The sequence below is a fragment of the Salvelinus fontinalis genome, chromosome 4 (assembly GCF_029448725.1).
Source record: "Salvelinus fontinalis isolate EN_2023a chromosome 4, ASM2944872v1, whole genome shotgun sequence".
Taxonomy (NCBI): Eukaryota; Metazoa; Chordata; class Actinopteri; order Salmoniformes; family Salmonidae; genus Salvelinus; species Salvelinus fontinalis.
Genome location: NC_074668.1, coordinates 60103282 through 60123761, shown reverse-complemented (window position 1 = coordinate 60123761; position 20480 = coordinate 60103282). Strand labels below are relative to the sequence as shown.

Genomic DNA, 20480 nt, shown 5'->3' with positions numbered 1-20480 from the left:
AAGTGGTTTTTAACAGTGAAAATAATTAAAGGGTAGTTCCGAGTACAGAACACGTGACAGTTCTATGACGTGGGAAGAGGTTCCATTTCTAAAACCCAACCCTGGTTTGAGAAGAGGACCCTGACGTTAACCAACAGGGATGTAGCCATGTTTTAACTACTGCAAAGACAATGGTTTGTATAGATGAGGACCACTTAAATGATGACAGTGGAAGGGATTCCTATTGCCCAAGTAGAGCAAATTGACGAGGTTAATGCACAACGACACACACTTAACATGGCAAGTTATCAGACAAAATCATAAGGTCAGATAAAGCATCACTTCACACGCTACAGAATGTGCCAATGCAATACAACTATATGAAAGACACGGTATGCTAATAAAACCTGTGCTCTCTGGGAGTAAAATACAAAGTTTATCAGGACCTGCATGAAAAGGTAGTGTTTAGCCTTTATTTAGAGACAAAAACAATCACTGAAAACACTCCCAACCCAAGATAATTAATCCCGAAGTGCCTACAAAGAAACCTTTAAGGGCACATGCTTTATAACCTGGTTTTAATGCATGAGATCTTTGATTCTGTTGTTTGACCTAGTTTAGGGACTACTTGTACTACAGAAAAATCTAAATAATTCCAACACCTAACTTCACCTCAAATCCTAATATAAAATATGGGTCTCTAAAATGAGTCTAAACACACACATGAAAACCTACGAGGTACAACCCACCACATTAACGTTGAAAAAGAAACCAACCCCTACTTTGTTGCCCAGATCTTAACTTCAGTGGGTAACGTGTAAGAGATAAATGTGACCAACAGCATCGTTTGGCACTAGTTTATTCATAATTTGATTATTCTATAAACAAAACTCAATCACATTTTGCTGAGGATTTCAGTGCAGTTACAAAAAACGTGCATGCTAAATATATATTTAACTGTGAAAAGAAAAGAAATTCTGCATATTTTATTATTCAGACTAAGGATGATTTCCACACAAAAGGAAATTAAAACAGTATGTGCCTGTGATGACTTCACACACTGAAAGACAAAAACGGTGATTCAAGTGTATATCGTTGTCACTCAAAAGAAACTCCCCAAAAATTACCATCATGCCAACTAGCCTAGCACAAAATTACAAAGTCATCCCCAGTTCAGCAAAATGTGACAAAAGACATCCTAAAAAAAGTCTATAACTTACAAGAGAAGAAACACCCAAACACAGAAGTCGTTTCTATAAATTGATTGGTTGTTTTCAGACAAAAAACAAAAACAAAGGTTGGGGGCGCTAGGAAGACCGCTCAAAACGTAATGGAAAAAAGAAATGCGTTAACTATCAAGGTAAAATTAAACAAAACAAAATTAAACAGATTTGGAAAAATCGAGTGGTTATGTCAGTAAATTCTAGAAAAATAGATTATCTTTTTTGCTTGTAACAATACTCATGTAGCTTTATACATAGATTTTCTTGGCAGTCTTTCTAGCGCACCCTACTGGCAGCACAAAAGACAAGAGAGAAACACAGGAACCCCCCCCACTTCAGAGAAGTGCAGAGGACAACGAACTGGACGATGAACTTTTGACGTCACATCAACATGCTAGGCAAACGATGAACAAACGGGCACGAAGATATCTAGAATAAAACAAAACAGGGAGACAAACCTAGGTTAAAGCAACAACGGAAAAAGGAGAGGGAAGAAAAAAGAAAATCATGAATGATTATCTTTGCATGGGGAAGGGGGTCACTACCAGATACACAATCTAAACACAGAACATTTAATGTGAGACAGAAGAGGTGAAAGGGTGAGAGGACGGAGGGGGCACACAAGCAACATGCGAACAGAGAATTGAGGTGAGAACTTACAGGACACAACACCGAGAGCACCACACTGACTGCCTACTACTGTACAGTCAACATTTGTGACTTAATATTACGTTTGAGGATTTTTAATATATTAGTCAAAAATAAAAAGGAAAATAAATAAATTATCAGTAGTATTCCAATTTCAGAAAATAATTCTCCCAAGGGGTTTAATGCCATCTGTCCCAATGTGCCATTATAATTTCCTTACTGATTGTAAAAATTGCAATTTTTTGATATTCATTGCTTGTAATGAGTCACCTGGGTTATGAGCCAGCAATAGTAGATGAAGTGTGCTTTGATAGAATGATCTATGAGAGCTGATTGTCACCTAATCTCAACTGACATTTCTCTTTTGGTTTTGTGCTTTATCTGTTCATAATTCCATCATATGCAATGCAGCTAACTTACATCCACAGCAAAACAGTGAAGTACAGTATGTGGCAAGGAGGTAACTTCTTTTTAAATAAGAGGCAGTTTGTCAATACAATACAGAAAGGGTAAGTAAAGACAGCGCAAACAAACTTCAGACATTAGATATAACAAATTAGTAAAAAAGTTTAAGCTATAAAACGTTAAGACTACATTAGTCTGTTTCACTTTGTGAACAAAACAGCTTTCTGTGAGTGTTTGGCATCTTCTCATGTTCTCTCGACCATAATCTGCTGCTATTCTTAAGATTCGTCTTCTGTACGCTTACTCAAAATTATGCCTTTCATACAAAACAAATGTATGAGATGTACAGCAAAGTTTACAGTGATAGTTCATATACAACAACTATGAACAACTCTGTGCACCCATCAGTTGAGATTCAGTCTTTGGACTTATTTTAATGGCAGCAAATACCCTCGACTTAACCCTGCTTACGCCTATTTTCTCAGTTGGTATTGTTATACACATGGAAATAATAGTTAAATAGGCACACATCTATTCTTAAAATGTAAGGAGACTACTGTTTCAAAATATTTAGCAGCACTGGCAAATCCTACTCATTGACAGTTCTTTACAAAATTGCCACCTGTTGCACATTAAGAAACACTTGAATAGGGCAACACAGGTCAGTAGTTTAACCCTCACATATTTAAATGTAGTAACCAACGTCACATTAGGATTCTACAAAATACTGTTGAAGATTCTTGAAAATGATCATTTAAATTCAGAGAAATAATGTAGGCAATAAATAGTTTCCGACACTCCGGAGAAGTATAAAACCCCTATAAAAATAGAAAAGGCATAATAGTTTTGCAATATACATCTGGACAATTGTTTATTTTCATTTCCATAAAAACACTTCATAAGTTAATGGAAGTCTAAGAAACGGATTACTGTGTTTGTTGTAGTGATAAACATGTATTTAACGTGGCCAATCATGAAACGCTAGCGTTTTTAGTCAATAATAAATACACAACACTGGAATAAAAATCTGCAGGGAAGCCAGTATTTTGAGTGAGTAGTCTCATCTAACCAGCTCAGAGGTAGAGCAGACTACTTAAACTGCGGATGACGAATAATTACAAAACATTTGGGTTAACACAGAGGATAAATAACAATAAAATATATTATAATATCTACTTAGAGCATTATTTTCGCATCAGTCGAGACGATTGGATAATTTAGGATGAATCTGACAAAATGTTCACTTCGAAAGGGCCCGATGTTGCACTTTTTTGAACATCTTTTCCAGAACACTCACTATTGCTGCAAGCCTAAAATGCCAAGTGGTATTCCATTTAGTGTTAGAAGTAGGACTGATGATCTACTTGAACTGACAGCTAAAAACAGAAAGGAAAGAGATTGAATGTGAATATTCTAAAATGGGGCGGAATGCTCGTTTGAAGTTAAAGATCATGGCAGAATAGAGACTAAGTTATTCCCGCTTAAAAGTCCTGTGAAGGGCAGCATTAGACAGAAGGCCAAATGTACACATCTGACAGGTGGGGAATAAAATTACTTAAGCCAGATGACACCATAGTGGCTGTGTTCATTAAACCGTAAAGTAGGACCCAATTATACCTCCCTTCACATACATTCAGCACAATATCTGTTCAATGATGCAGGACCCCATATTCTCGCATATCCAATTGAAAAAAAGGGTGAAGTATTTCAGATAAACGACACTACATGCCTGAAGCAAGGGTGTGGCGTTGTGACATTGTCTTGAGACAAATCAAGAGGTTGCCAAGTTAAATATCTCACAAAACCATCCAAGACAATACTGCTGACGTCTTACAAATCAATTAATTCAGAGTTGTAAAAAAGTATATTTTTTCGCCAAAATACAAATGTTGAGGAAAGAAATTCAAGCTTCTTGTTGGTTGTTGAATAAATAAACAAACAAACAAAAATATAAATAATAAGTAAAAGCCTACTGTATGCATTGTATTCCTGGTACAGCATCACAAAATAGACTTCAGGCAACTTATACAAAAGAAAAAAGAAAAGGTCTCGTCTGCTGGAGTGAAGTCAGATCTTGCGGACATGTAGATAATTGATCATTTCATTTGGCAAACAGCTATTGTTTTCTTGCCATTATCCGGTGTATGGTCTGTCCATCCTCATTTCAAAAGGGCAGTTTTCTGGAAGGCTCCGTATGACACTCAGTGTCCTAATGTACTGTATCAGTTTACGAATGCAACCACGGGGATGGTTTGGTTATGATGGGATTCATTTGAAGTGGGGTCAGGGGGCACGGGGCAGGATTAGGTGGTGGTGGGAGCAGGAGTAAAAAATTAAGGGGATATTTTGGCAACTGGCTGTCATTGTGCAACATCATTATGACTTAACAGCAAACGAATGACCACCTTAACTTAAAAAATACAATTATGTTTAAAAACAAACTACTTCAAAACCAAAACAGAATGTAAGTATCCAGTTTCAGTTGAGCAAAATATACTTATCATTTTGCATGTTTTTTGGGGGTTTTCTGCTTGCGTTTGTTAATACAGAGAATAAAAAGGAGTGACCCCAGCAAAGTGGTCATCTTGTCATGCGTAAAGGGAGAGGAAAGAATGAGGAGAGGGTAGGGGTCTGCGGCAGGGTTTTAGTTTCTTATTTCACGCACTCCACTTACCAGAAAAAAACATTTCCTAGCCAAGTCCAATTGAGAGATAAATCACTCAGTATGGCTTGCTGTCATTTTTGGATCGCTTCAGCTGCACCTTTAGTCGCTTCATACCAATTTGGAAACCGTTCATCGACTGAATGGCGGCCTGAGATGAGACTGGATTGTCGTAACTCACAAAGCCTGTAAGAGAATCCAGTTAAAAGTCATATGCAAGATACAAATCAATCCTTACCTTCATAATAAGAACACACTATATACACAGTGATGTGCTGTTTTCCCCATCCTCCAGCTTACCAAAACACTTGCTGAGGTTGGTCTGCTTGTCAATGAAAACCTTAGCGGAAATAACGTTGCCAAAGGGCATGAACATCTGGAGCAGGTCCTGGTCTCCAAACTCCTGGGGGAGGTGGTAGATGAACAAGTTGGCTCCCTCAGGGCCTTAAGAGAGCAGGAAATAATTGATTAAAACGTCTGACACCACAAGATGGCAATGGATACAACTAAGCCAGAGGCAACCATTTTGTTTTTGACAGATTAATAGCATTTTAAAATGTTATCTGAGGAGCCATTTGATACGGATTTCTGCTCATTTTAAAATGAAATTTTCAACAACTAGTACTGTGAAAACATGTCAGAGTGTTGCAATTAAATCTTACCCATGCTCCGACTGTCGCTTGCTGTAGCAGCATATTTAAAACAAGACAGAACCCTCAGCAGGTGACAATACATATTTTCACCAATATGCTACACTAAGGTCACATCACAAATGATTTAACCTAAACTCTTAATATCCCTTGCACTAGTACTACATTCAAACATCAATCACAGCGTAGCATGCGATCCCTGTAGAGCAGACATTTGAGTTAACACAAATCTCCCCATCCCCACTTCAACCCGTTTATGCCCCATCTCCATCCCCCTACTTGCCTTCCTTCTGGCTCCCTGCAGCACTGACACTCTGTTGGGAGAGCAGGCTCTGGTTGTAGAGGCTGGGGAGGGCAGCAGCAGCGTACTGCTGGATCCCGGAGTAGGCCTGGGTAAGGGCTTCCATGGTGCTAACAGTTCCGTTCGACATGCCCCCGCTGCCTAGACCACCGTTCAGGGCTGCCATTCCTAGACACAGGAGCTCTGTTACAAGATTAGGGCTAGAATACCTTGAATATGTATCATGCACTCTTCACATTTGAGATCATATATTTGTTGTAAATAATGAATACAAATATGTTTGAGTCTGCTAACCTGCAAGTGAGCCCATGTTGAGGCCGGCTCCAGCCCCTGCGGCCAACGACTGCAGCGCCCCTAAAGAGGCCATGGGGTTCACTGAGTTGTTGTTACAGGAGGTGGGTGACGATCCTGCTGTGGAGATGAGTCAACCCCAAAACAATTAATCACCTAGAGGAAGTAGGAAGTAGGACTTCAAAGTCTTAATTCACAGACCAGGGAACAGAATGAACGAGAGACTAGGGATGGGGTAGGCAACAGGAGGAAAGGTTCATGAGAAACAATCAACAGTGTTTACAGAGGCAAGTCCATGGAACGAGGTTAAAGATGCATACAGGTGAGGGGGTGAGAGATAAAAAGTGTGACCAACCCTTGTAGGTGTCCCATGATGAGTGTGCCTGCTGTCCAGTACCCGTACCTGAGCTGGTGAGCACGCTGAGGGGACTGCTAGAGGTGGTGAGAGCGCTGCTGCCCGTTTGCGTGGCCTGTGTGGCGCTGGCCGCCGCTGCCAGAGCAGCCAAGTTCTGCATGGCATTCAGCCCTGAGACACATGCATAATCGGCACTTAATACGGGCCATGGAACCTAGATCTCGCTTAGGTCAATATATAGGCTACACCGAGTCGAAACTAGGATCATGCAATTGCTGTTTTTGTTTTACAGCATGTGAAGCTTAAAGCAGAGAGTTACAGGTACCTTTCCAACACAATTTGAAAATGGGTGAGATGAGAGGCAAAAGTACAAACTTAGCAGCCCACTCAATCAACACAACAAGAGCACTGGCCAAAACACACAGAAAGCAGATACAACAATGCAGTGATCTGTGGAGTAAGTCAAGAACAGGGATAATGAGCTAACTTTGGTAAACATTTTGAACCAACTCAGATTAAGTTGTAATATGAAGTTAAAGCAGGCTTTGTAAAATGTTGAATAATTGTAGCTTGCCCCATGACATACCCCGTGGTTATCATATTGGAATGAAAAACATTAAATTGCTCAGTTTTTGCCTTGATGAATTCGATCAGTAGCCACTCGCTGCGGCAGACACACTGCTAGAAACCAGATTAAAAAAACACCCGTTTGTGTGTTAGTGTTAACGTCTGGAGTTTCCTGGTGGCAGCGCGTTTCAGCTCAAAATGTGATTAATATATGAGGAGCAGGATTTGAACATGCTCCCTCACCACTGCTTAACACAAACACACCACACTGAACAGATTACGTGGGAGTTCAGGCATGCAGGGAATGATGCACGCAGCAGTATCAATAATGCACATCTTCACCGGGCACATTACTGATGGCAGTTGGACGAGGAGGAAAATACATTTAGCATGCAGGGGTAAGAATGGAAAGGGGGAAGAAGGAAGAGAGGTAGGAAATGTCTTTGTTTTTACCTGACATACCAGACATGGGGTGAAGGTTGTTGAGGGTATTCCCAGAGGTGGCAGACTGCTGGAGGAGCTGTAAATAAAGCTAGACATTACACCAACACAGAGAACACAAAGGGTCAGGACTGCATCCAGGACTGTGCTTTCAGGAAAGAAATAGCAGAGAGCGACAGAGTGAAAAAAGGTAAAGTGGGTCAGGAGGACAGATGAAGCGTAAAAGGACAGGAAAGAGTGGAGGTGTGAAATGTTGGTGATGAAGAGGGAAAGAATCACAGAGAAAAGAGGTGAAAAAACATGATGCTGAGCAACACTGAGTGGGATGAAATGTGAATTAAGAGGATTTAAATGGAAGGCAAGACAGTGAAGAAAAAGAAGAGGTTGGAAGATTCACAGCACACCCATGGAGCAGCACTAACAGCATTGTAGAAAGCTCTGCCGTCTATATTGGAATGGCCACAAAATTGGAGGGTCAGAATTAGAGAAGCCAATTGAAAACATACCAGGTCTTTAGATGAGTTGAGACTAGATGGCCATCCAACATAGATAACTGGCAACGATGCAAATATAAATCTAACATCTGTCAAGAAACACAGCAAACCAAATATAAGCAAGGTGGGGAAAATGGGTCTTCATCTAACCTGTCAGATTAAGGAAATGGCCCAAAGACTTATACAAAAGAATAAGATAATGTGTCAACTCCCTACGGTCAGGGAGAATACTTACGAGGCAAAACTAACAATGTTCAATTCATGGAAACCATATGTCAAATTAAGTCTTACAACAAATTGACAACCTCCAGATGGCACTGTACAGTCAATGCTCTAGAGCAGGGGTGTCAAAATATATGGCCTGGCCCGCGAGGTGGTCCAATTCAGCCAGCAGGTGGTTTGTAAAAAAAAAAAAAAAAAAAAAAAAAAAAAGGAATCAAATCACGTTATTTGCCCCATGCTTCGTAAACAAGGATAGACTAAAAGTGAAATGCTTACTTACGGAACCTTACCAACAATGCAGGGATAAAAATAGAGAAATAATAGACAAATAACACAAGGAATAAATACATTATGCGTAACTATAATTTGCCTACATACACGGTGCACCAGTACAGTGTCGATGTGCAGGGGTACGAATTAATTGAGGTAGATACAGTTGAAGTCGGAAGTTCACGTACACTTAGGTTGGAGTCATTAAAACTCGCTTTTCCACCACTCCGCAAATGTCTTGTTTACAAACTACAGTTTTGGCAAGTCGGTTAGGACGACTACTTTGTGCATGACACAAGTCATTTTCCCAACAATTTTTTACAGATGGATTATTTCACTTAGAATTCACTGTATCACAATTCCAGTGGGTCAGAAGTTTACATAAACTATGTTGACTGTGCCTTTAAACAGCTTGGAAAATTCCAGAGAATTATGTCATAGCTTTAGAAGCTTCTGATAGGCTAATTGACATCATTTGAGTCAATTGGAGGTGTACCTGTGGATGTATTTCAAGGTCTACCTTCAAACGCAGTGCCTCTTCGCTTGACATCATGGGAAAATCAAAAGAAATCAGCCAAGACCACAGAAAAATTATTCTAGACCTTCACAAGCCTGGTTCATCCTTGGGAGCAATTTCCAAATGCCTGAAGGTACTACATTCATCTGTACAAACAATAGCAAGCAAGTATAAACACCATGGGACAACGCAGCCGTCATACCGCTCAGGAAGGAGACTCGCTCTGTCTCCTAGAGATGAACCTACTTTGGTGCGAAATGTGCAAATCAATCCCAGAACAACAGCAAAGGACCTTGTGAAGATGCTGGAGTACACAGGTACAAACGTATCTATATCCACAGTAAAACTAGTCCTATAATCGACATAACCTGAAAGGCCGCTCAGTAAGGAAGAAGCCACTGCTCCAAAACCGCCGTTAAAAAGCCAGACTACGGTTTGCAACTGCACATGGGGACAAAGATCGTACTTTTTGGAGAAATGTCCTCTGGTCTGATGAAACAAAAATAGAACTGTTTGGCCATAATGACCATCGTTATGTTTGGAGTTAAAGGGGGGATGCTTGCAAGCTGAAGAACACCATCCCAACCGTGAAGCACGGGGGTGACAGCCTCATGTTGTGGGGGTACTTTGCTGCAGGAGGGAATGTGTACTTCACAAAATAGATAGCATCATGAGGATGGAAAATGATGTGGATATATTGAAGCAACATCTCAAGACATCAGTCAGGAAGTTGAAGCTTGGTCGCAAATGGGTCTTCCAATTGGACAATGACCCCAAGCAGACTTCCAAAGTTGTATCAAAATGGCATAAGTACAACAAAGTCAAGGTATTGGAGTGGCCATCACAAAGCCCTGACCTCAATCCTATAGAACATTTGTGGGCAGAACTGAAAAGCGTGTGCGAGCAAGGAGGCCTACAAACCTGACTGTTACACCAGCTCTGCCAGGAGTTATGGGCAAAAATTCACCCAACTTATTGTGGGAAGCTTGTGGAAGGCTACCCAAAACATTTGACCCAAGTTAAACAATTTAAAGGCAATGCTACCAAATACTAATTGAGTGTATGTAAACTTCTGTCCCACTGGGAATGTGATGAACGAAATAAAAGCTGAAATAAATCATTCTCTCTATTATTATTCTAACTTTGCACATTCTTAAAATAAATTGGTGAACCTAACTGACCTAAGACAGGGAATTTTTACTTTAATTAAATGTCAGGAATTGTGAAAAACTGATTTCAAATGTATTTGGCTAAGGTGTATGTAAACTTCCGGCTTCAACTGTATGTACATATAGGTAAGGATAAAGTGACTAGGTAACAGGGTATATAATAAACAGTAGCAGCAGCACATGTGATTCAAAAGAGTTAGTGCAAGAAGGGCCATTGCAGATTGGTTAAATATTTAACCAAATAGCGTACCCGGACAAACTACTTAGCAGTCTTATGGCTTGGGGGTAGAAGCTGTTCAGGGTCCTGTTGGTTCCAGACTTGCATCGGTACTATCATCAAGGACATCAACCACCCGAGCCACGGCCTGTTCACCCCGCTATCATCCAAAAAGTGAGGTCAGTACAGGTGCATCAAAGCTGGGACCGAGAGTCTAAAAAACAGCTTCTATCTCAAGGCCATCAGAATGTTAAATAGTCATCACTAGCCGGCTACCACCCGGTTACTCAACCCTGCACCATAAAGGCTGCAGCCCTATATACATTAGAGGTCGACCGATTAAATCGGAATGGCTGATTAATTAGGGCCGATTTCAAGATTTCATAACAATCAGAAATCTGTAATTATTATAGTAATTTTTAAAAATGTATTTTTTACACCTTTATTTAACTAGGCAAGTCAGTTAAGAACACATTCTTATTTTCAATGACGGCCTAGGAACGGTGGGTTAACTGCCTTGTTCAGGGGCAGAACGACAGATTTTTACCTTGTCAGCTCAGGGATTCAATCTTGCAACCTCACGGTTAACTAGTCCAACGCTCTAACCACCTGCCTCACGAGGAGCCCGCCTGTTACGCGAATGCAGTAAGAAGCCAAGGTAAGTTGCTAGCTAGCATTAAACTTATCTTATAAAAAACAATCAATCATAATCACTAGTTATAACTACACATGATTGATGATATTACTAGTTTATCTAGTGTCCTGCGTTGCATATAATCGATGCAGTGCGCATTCGCGAAAAAGGCCTGTCGTTGCTCCAACGTGTGTACCTAACCATAAACATCAATGCCTTTCTTAAAATCAATACACAGAAGTATATATATTTTTAAACTTGCATATTTAGCTAAAAGAAATCCAGGTTAGCAGGCAATATTAACCAGGTGAAATTGTGTCACTTGCGTTCATTGCACGCAGAGTCAGGGTATATGCAACAGTTTGGGCCGCCTGGCTCGTTGCGAACTAATTTGCCATAATTTTACGTAATTATGACATAACATTGAAGGTTGTGCAATGTAACAGGAATATTTAGACTTATGGATGCCACCCGTTAGATAAAATACGGAACGGTTCCGTATTTCACTGAAAGAATAAACATTTTGTTTTCGAGATGATAGTTTCCGGATTCGACCATATTAATGACCTAAGGCTCGTATTTATGTGTGTTATGTTATAATTAAGTCTATGATTTGATAGAGCAATCTGACTGAGCGATGGTAGGCACCAGCAGGCTCGTAAGCATTCATTCAAACAGCACTTTCGTGCGTTTTGCCAGCAGCCCTTCGCTGTGCTTCAAGCATTGCGCTGTTTATGACTTAAAGCCTATCAACTCCCGAGATTAGGCTGGTGTAACCGATGTGAAATGACTAGCTAGTTAGCGTTTCAAACGTCACTTGCTCTGAGACTTGGAGTAGTTGTTCCCCTTGCTCTGCATGGTTAACACTGCTTCGAAGGTGGCTGTTGTCGATGTGTTCCTGGTTCAAGCCCAGGTAGCGGCAAGGAGAGGGGATGGAAGCTGTGCTGTTACACTGGAAATACTAAAGCGCCTATAAGAACATCCAATAGTCAAAGATATATGAAATACAAATCATAGAGAGAAATAGTTCTATAATTCCTATAATACCTACAACCTAAAACTTCTTACCTGGGAATATTGAAGAGTCATGTTAAAAGGAACCACCAGCTTTCATATGTTCTCATGTTCTGAGCAAGGAACTTTCCTACATGGCACATATTGCACTTTTACTTTCTTCTCCAGCACTTTGTTTTTGCATTATTTAAACCAAATTGAACATGTTTCATTATTCATTTGAAGCTAAATAGATTTTATTGATGTATTATATTAAAATAAGTGTTCATTCAGTATTGTTGTAATTGTCATTATTACAAATAAAAAATTAATAATAATAATTGTTAAAAAAAAATTGTCTGATTAAATCGTATCGGCTTTTTTTGGGTCCTCCAATAAATCGGTATCGGCATTAAAAAAATCATAAATCGGTCAACCTCTAATATACATAGACATGGAATCACTGGCCACTTCGATAATGGAACACTAGTCACTTTAATAATGTTAACATACTGCTTTCTCATATGTATATAGTGAGATGGACTGTATGTTCCCAACATAAGCATTGATGATTGATCACGCAGAGAGAAGACCGCAGAGAAGCAAGATTTAGACATTGCATATAATTTAACAGTTCCATTTCACATCATGCTGTTGAAATAAATCATGTATTATAATTTACCAGTTTCTTGCAGTTATTTTTCCCATGAAAAGGGAGTGGTTTTGGGCAGTAAATCTCAGGAACCGTGTTTACGCCATTCAACCCTAATCGATACCGCTTGCCGTGCAGTAGCAGAGAGAACAGTCAATGACTTGGGTGGCTGGAGTCTGACAATTTCTAGGGCCTTCCTCTGACACCGCCTGGTATAATGGTCCTGGATGGCAGGGAGCTCGGCCGCAGTGATGTACTGGGCCGTACGCACTATCCCTGTAGAGCCTTGCGGTCGGATGCAAAGCAGTTGCCATACCAAGCTGTGCTGCAGGCAGTCAAGATGCTCAATGATGCAGCTGTAGAACTTTTTGAGGATCTGAGGGCCCATGCCGAATCTTTTCAGCCTCCTGAGGGTGAAGAGGCGTTGTCGTGACTTCTTCACGACTGTGTTGGTGTGTGTGGACCATGATAATTCCTTAGTGATGTGGACACCCAAGGAACTTGAAGCTCTCGAGCCACTCCACTACAGCCCTGTCAATGTGGATGGGGGCGTGTTCGGCCCTCCGTTTCCTGTAGTCCATAATCAGCTCCTTTGTCTTGCCAACATTGAGGGAGAGGTTGTTTACCTGGCACCACACTGCGAACTCAATATACTTTAAAATCAGTAAAAACGAATAAAAACTGTAGAAATTATAATGGATCTACATTCAATTTTGACGCCGATGAAATATAACACATTTTCAGTGCGTCCCTCCGGACCTCTATTTAGACCGAATGCAGCCCCCAGGGGCCAAATTAGTTTGACACCCCTGATCTAGAGACTGTCTAAACCAGTCTGCCAAACAGCAGTGCATTTTAATGTCCCAGCTGTAACCCTCATCTTTCTAGAACAAACCTGAGATTGTAGCCAATTTCAGCCCAAACCTTAATTTGCTTGCAAACACAAACAACAAGCTAAGCGTTGTCCTGAATAACTACCTTGGGGAAATTTGAAACCGATTTTTTTTTCAATTTCTAAACTGGAACATTAACAAGGGCTTCAAGCCAAGCCACGGGTCTTTCCAAAGCTCTGCTGGGGATGTTGCAGGAGGAGGTGGTCACTTACTGCCAGATACTGTGGACCCAGAGAGTTGAGCCCGGTCAGATTCCCCCACATTGAGGCAGCGTTGAGCTGCTGCATCTGCTGCTGAAGCTGCTGGGCGATGCGCTTCTGCTCCTTGTCCTTCTGCGTGTCGGCGAACTTCACTACGATGGGAGACGAACAGCCCTAAAAATTCGGTTTAGACAGCAAATGGTGTCATTTGAAAACAATCTTCGACATTCCTCCAGCACGATAACAGCAATTTCAAAATGGCATTACTTGAGTAATGGGCCCTTTAGCGAGCCAATCACATAAGTAAGGTATAGAGGAAAACAGCAGGTTATTATGTTATATTAAACAAAAATATAAAACGCAACATGCAACAATTTCAAAAATTTTACTGAGTTACAGTTCATATAAGGAAATCAGCAATTGAAATAAATTCATTAGGCCCTAATCTATGGATTTCAAATGACTGGGAATACAGACATTCATCTGTTGGTCACAGATACCTTAAAAAAAGGTAGGGGCTTGGATCAGAAAACAAGTCCGTATCTGGTGTGACCACAATTTGCCTCATGCAGCGCAACATCTTCTTCATATAGAGTTGATCAGGATGTTGATTGCGGCCTGTGGAATGTCCCACTCCTCTTCAATGGCTGTGCGAAGTTGCAGGATATTGGCGCGAAGACGCCGTTGCACACGTTGATCCAGAGCATCCCAAACATACTCAACGGATTACTTCTGGTGAGTATTCAGGCCATTGAATAACTGGGCCATTTTCATCTTCCAGAAATTGTGTACAGATCCTTGTGACATGGGGCCGTGCATTAATATGCTGAAATATGAGGTGATGGCGGCGGATGAACAGCACAACAATGGACCTCAGGATCTCATCACGGTATCTCTGTGCATTCAAATTGACATTGATAAAATGCCATTTTGTTCATTGTCCATAGCTAATGCCTGCCCATACCATATCCCCAACACGGGGCACGCTGTTGACAACATTGACGCCGTGACGTGGTCTGCGGTTGTGAGACCGGTTGGACATACTGCCAAATTCTCTAAAACAATGATGGGAGTAAGCTTATGGTCGAGAAATTAACATTCAATTATCTGGCAACAGGTCTGGTGGACATTCCTGCAATCAGCATGCCAATTACATGCTCCCTTGAGAATCTGTGGCATTGTGTTGTCAGACAAAACTGCACATTTTAGAGTGGCCTTTTATTGTCCCCAGTACAAGGTACATCTGTGTAACGATCTTGCTGTTTAATCAACTTCTTGGTATGACACAACTGTCAAGTGGATGGATTATCTTGGCAAAGGAGAAACGCCAACTAACAGGGATGTAAACAAATTTGTGCACACATTTTTTGAGAAATAAACTTTATGTGCATATGGAACATTTCTGGAATCTTTTATTTCAGCTCATGCAACATGGGATCTACACTTTACTTGTTCCGTTTAGATTTTTGTTCAGTGTAGAGTCTCTGTTTGAGGGATGGGAGGTGTGCAGGTTCAATGCTTACCTCCATAGTTTGTGATTGGTGCATGGATTTGATTGTTGACTGTGCCATCTGTCTTGCTGTAAAAGTGATAAACGCACAACCTGCAGAAGGGGAACAACTCGTAAATGGTTGACATACACGGTCCTGACTCCTGACATCATTTAGAAACAGTTAACAGAAAGCATACAGCCCAGATTGCAGCATGCTATGGAGTCTGGTAAGTTCTTGTTTTAGTTGAACAGCCCCCCAAAAACACACTTGGAACTATCAAACAGATATTTGAATCATCAATTACTAGAACTTAGTCAAAATGCTACATCTAGAATTATCAAGTGATGGCCTTGAGATTGGCACATGTTCTGTGAGAGGATTTGTATGGAAGATGTGTGGGATTGTCAACGAGAGGACAAATGAGAGTAATTACTTATCACTCATCTGTTTGCAACTATTTTAGAGTGAGTGTGTACGTACCGCATGTAGAGAGATTAATGTTAAAACAACGACCAGTCCTTATAGTATAACTGATAGAGTAAAATGCGTTTGGGTGCGTCTTGAAGGTGTGTGTGTGTGTGTGGATGACGATGACGATGAAAGGTGAACTGAATCTGCCTCACCACGGCTCAGTCCATCCGGCCCACGTAGTATTCTACATTCCTCGATCTGTCCGTACGGCGAGAACATAAGTCTGATGTCATTCTCATTACACTTTTTCGATATCATCCCTATGAACAACTTCCTGTCTTCCACCGCTGAAAGAGACAATGAGGAAGAAAAGGTTGTTTCATCAAACAATGACTAACTGCATTTAGAGACAACATACAAGAACAAGGGCAGCTTCTAAGAGGTGGGGCTTCAACGTAAAAACAAATTACCACACCATCCAACAGTCTCCACTGCCTGCAGAGATGTAGCTATACTCACCATTATTCTTCTCACTGTCAGCTGGCTTCATCTGAATGGGGTGATGCATCTGTTGAGGAAAGACATTGCATTTAAACGAAGCAAGTGTTGACAGCGACCGCCTTGATAGGTATGAATGGATGTGTGTGGTAGGCATCCCTATAAAATCTGCGATGCGGAGAACGCAAACGGAATCCAGACATTAAAACGGAATTTAACAATATTCAAAAATGTATTGAACTTAGTAGGGAATCAACTAAATGTATTGCAAATGATTTAAATTTGCCCAAGTTTATCATAAAACATGAACAGAACGCACCAGTGATGGGTATTTCCTGCAACTTTCTGAAGAGGCAACGAGAATCCCCCCTGACTGTATGTGCGGTGCACGCATCTACCACTTTGTTAGGCATTAACAATGATGCTAATAAGTATTCCGGTAGATGGAAAGGCTTTCCCAAAAACCTTCTCAATTACATGTCAACTACAAAGTAGCCTATGCTTACCTGGCAGAATGAGATCATTATTTGCATCAATCCAGTATTTATTTTGCAAACTCTATCATCACATCTGCTCTACAAAAACAGCCTCTTGCTAGGTGCCATTGAAAATAAAGGGTGAATACACACCAAAATCGAAATAAAATGTAGAATATCTAGACCTCAAAAGCAGTCTCCTGATGTGGTTTAACCATTGTTGTGGACTTATAAAACAACTAAATGGGATGCTCTATTTAAACAAGTGTGATTTTGAGAGGGAAAACCTGAAAAAAAGGGGGAAATGGAAACATGGAAAAACTAAAGGGAGAAAACTGAATTTGGGGGGGAAGGGGGAAATTTTAATAGAGCCCTACATCGAGATAAAAGCTGAACAGCAGCACTGACTGTTGTACTACAACCTGTCAAGCTACCCAATACTTTGCCGATTCGATTTACTGATGAAGTTAAAACTTTCACCAATTCTACTCACCCCAGGGAGAATTTTCATGTTGTGAAGGGCATTTTGTGCTTCCAACGCTGATTTGCGAGCGTAATATGTTATGAAACAACAACCTGTTTGGAATGGGGATATAGACAGCTGTTAGACAAAGTAAATGTTACTCAATTTTAAAATGACATTGAGTATTGGTGGGCCATCTACACCTCCTTTATTAAAAAGGCTGCGCGACCGAAAGTAACCACCACAGTTCCCCCTCTGGAAGCCTCTTCCCCGGAGCTAAAAAACATTCTGTACAGGCGCTACTTCACACACACATCCCCCCCTTCACGTTTCTCTCCCTCTTCTGAACCCTTCCTATCAACCAATTTGATCGACATGATGTAGATTAGCCTACATCTGAGTCTCATTTCTGAACAGCTGATATAAAAACCTGGGATTTAAACAAACATCCCCAAAATATATATACACTGCTCAAAAAAATAAAGGGAACACTTAGAGCTCTGGCAGTGCACCTCCTTGCACAAAGGTGGAGGTAGCGGTCCTGCTGCTGGGTTGTTGCCCTCCTACGGCCTCCTCCACGTCTCCTGATGTACTGGCCTGTCTCCTGGTAGCGCCTCCATGCTCTGGACACTACGCTGACAGACACAGCAAACCTTCTTGCCACAGCTCGCATTGATGTGCCATCCTGGATGAACTGCACTACCTGAGCCACTTGTGTGGGTTGTAGACTCCGTCTCATGCTACCACTAGAGTGAAAGCACCGCCAGCATTCAAAAGTGACCAAAACATCAGCCAGGAAGCATAGGAACTGAGAAGTGGTCTGTGGTCACCACCTGCAGAATCATTCCATTATTGGGGGTGTCTTGCTAATTGCCTATAATTTCCACCTTTTGTCTATTCCATTTGCACAACAGCATGTGACATTTATTGTCAATCAGTGTTGCTTCCTAAGTGGACAGTTTGATTTCACAGAAGTGTGATTGACTTGGAGTTACATTGTGTTGTTTAAGTGTTCCCTTTATTTTTTTGAGCAGTGTACAATACCAGTCAGAAGTTTGGACATCCACTCATTCCAGGCCTTTTCTTTATTTTGACTATTTTCTACATTGTAGAATAATAGTGAAGACATCAAAACTATGAAATAACACATACAGAATCCCACAGTAACCAAAGAAGTGTTAAACGAATCAAAATATATTATATATTTGAGGTTCTTAAAACTTGCCACACTTTGCCTTGATGACAGCTTTGCACACTCTAGGCCAGGCCTGGGCAAAGGCCGGCCCGGGGGTCGTATGCGGCCCACTACCTGATTTAATATGGCCCGTTACAAATAGTAGCTAGCTAGAAATTGCACAAAAATTTGTTTTTCAAAGATTTCAAAGAAAAGGAAAGCAGACAATAAATGTAGGGTGTTCCAGCGAGAGTGGGCATACAAATATTTCTTTATTGAGGTATCAGGGAAAGCTGTGTGCAAAGAGAGCATCGCTGTCTTGAAAGACTACAACTTGTCCTGACACTTCCAGACGAAGCATGCAGAGAAATATAGGAATATGTCTTCTGAGCAGAGGGCAAGGGCATCGAAAGAGTAGCTTTCTCAGTTACAAAAGCAGCAAGGACTTCTCACAAAACTGAATTCAGCAAACGACGGAATTGTGAGAGCTAGCCATGCATCTTTAATTATTATTATTTGTTATTTTTTATCTTACTTCAAGGTATTTTCTTGAAACGGCATTGTTGGTTAAGGGCTTGTAAGTAATTATTTCACTTTAAGGTCTACACCAGTTGTATTCGGTGCATGTGACAAATACAATTTGATTTGAACTGTCCGACAAAATTGCTAAACATGGCAAGCCATTCGCTGAGGGTGAATTCATTAAAGAATGTTTAATTGACTCTGCAGCAATACTTTGCCTCGACAAGAAAGAGCTGTGAAAGAGCTGTTTGAAAATGTTTCCCTGTCAAGACGAACAGTGACAGAGTGTGTTGAGGACATCGCAGATAATATGGAACAACAGTTGAAAGACAAGGTAAAGGATTTCATCTATTTCTCATTGGCCCTGGATAAGAGCACTGATGCGCGTGACACGGCGCAGTTGTTGATATTCTTACGAAGCATAACCCCAGACTTTGAAATTACAGAGGAGCTTGCTCCAGTGCAGTCAATTAAGAGCACAACAACAGGGAAAGATTTATTGGAGGAGGTTAATAAGTGCGTGAGTTTTAAAAAGTTAGTGTGACCACTGACGGTTGCCCAAACTTGACAGGAAAAAACATTGGCCTTTAGAAAAGGATAAAAGATCAAGTAGCTGAGCTGAACCCAGATCAGAAACTTATTTTCCTGCATTGAATTATTCATCAGGTGCTCTGTAAATGTGTTCTGAAAATGAGCCATGTTGGAGATAGCCACGAAAGTGGTAGACTTCATAAGAGCAAAATCTTTAAACCACAGGCAGTTTGTCTCACTGTTGGAAGAGAGAGTTGGGTCATGCAGATCTCCCCTACCACAAACGTGAGATGGATGAGTTTAGGGATGGTGCTTAAAAGAGTGTGGGACCTGAAGTCGGAGCTGGCTGAGTTTTTGCAAATGAAAAGAAAATGTGGATTTCCCTCAACTGCAAGATAAAGAATGGTTGGCTGATTTTGCCTCCACTGTGGACATCATGGCCCTCATGAATGAACTGAATTCCAAACTACAAGGGAAGGGCCTTTTTGCACATCAGATGTACAGCCTTGTCAAAGTCTTCAAGGGAAAAGGACTCCTCCTGACCCGCCAAGTAGAAGCTAACAATCTCACCCACCTTCCGACACTACTAGTCTGGTCCCTATCAGATGACCAGCGGGAAAAGTATACATCGCCGCTGCGTGCTTGAACGAGGAGTTCTCATTGTTTTGAGGATTTCAAAGTGTTGGAAAATGACACGCTCTTGGTTTCCTCTCGTTTCACCTTCAAAGTGGATAACGCTCCCACTGACCTGCAACTTGAGCTTTTCGATCTTCAGTCTGATGCAGTGATTGGAGAACTATTCAAAACAATGACACTGACGCGGTTCTATGCATCTCTCGATGAACAAAACTTCCGAAAGATTAGGAGTCATGCTCAGAAGATGTTTGTACTGTTTGGGTCAACCTATGTATGCGAACAGACATTTTCAGTGAGGAAATATAAGATAGCTCATCTCTTACTGACTCTCACCTCTCAGAAATCCTGCGCATAGCAACGTCAGAAACTATATCTGACTTCACTGCTCTAGTCAATAACCATCAGAGACTTCACTCCTCACACTGATTGAGTAGTTTAAATGTAATGTTGAGCTCTCTCTCTTTCTTGTGTTTTTGTGCATACCAGTTAACAA

General features: G+C 40.9%; 1 protein-coding gene across 32 annotated transcripts in view; it reads right to left on the bottom strand.

Moving 5' to 3' along the window:
• Window positions 1-821: 821 nt before the first annotated feature.
• LOC129854097 (CUGBP Elav-like family member 1) overlaps window positions 822-20480 on the bottom strand; it is a 55305-nt gene continuing 35646 nt past the window's right edge. For 8 of the 32 annotated variants that reach the window (XM_055920757.1, XM_055920780.1, XM_055920753.1 and 5 more), the window contains 11 exons: window positions 17155-17237; window positions 16207-16255; window positions 15900-16034; window positions 15307-15386; window positions 13796-13957; window positions 7535-7613; window positions 6515-6685; window positions 6163-6279; window positions 5851-6051; window positions 5218-5361; window positions 822-5103 (listed from right to left, as the gene is read on the bottom strand). In XM_055920757.1, coding sequence (XP_055776732.1) covers window positions 4976-5103; window positions 5218-5361; window positions 5851-6051; window positions 6163-6279; window positions 6515-6685; window positions 7535-7613; window positions 13796-13957; window positions 15307-15386; window positions 15900-16034; window positions 16207-16255; window positions 17155-17237 — 1349 coding nt within the window. In that variant the 3' untranslated portion in view covers window positions 822-4975. The remainder of the gene's footprint in view (window positions 5104-5217; window positions 5362-5850; window positions 6052-6162; window positions 6280-6514; window positions 6686-7534; window positions 7614-13795; window positions 13958-15306; window positions 15387-15899; window positions 16035-16206; window positions 16256-17154; window positions 17238-20480) is intronic. The other 24 variants (XM_055920755.1, XM_055920761.1, XM_055920770.1 and 21 more) reach the window with 24 other exon arrangements.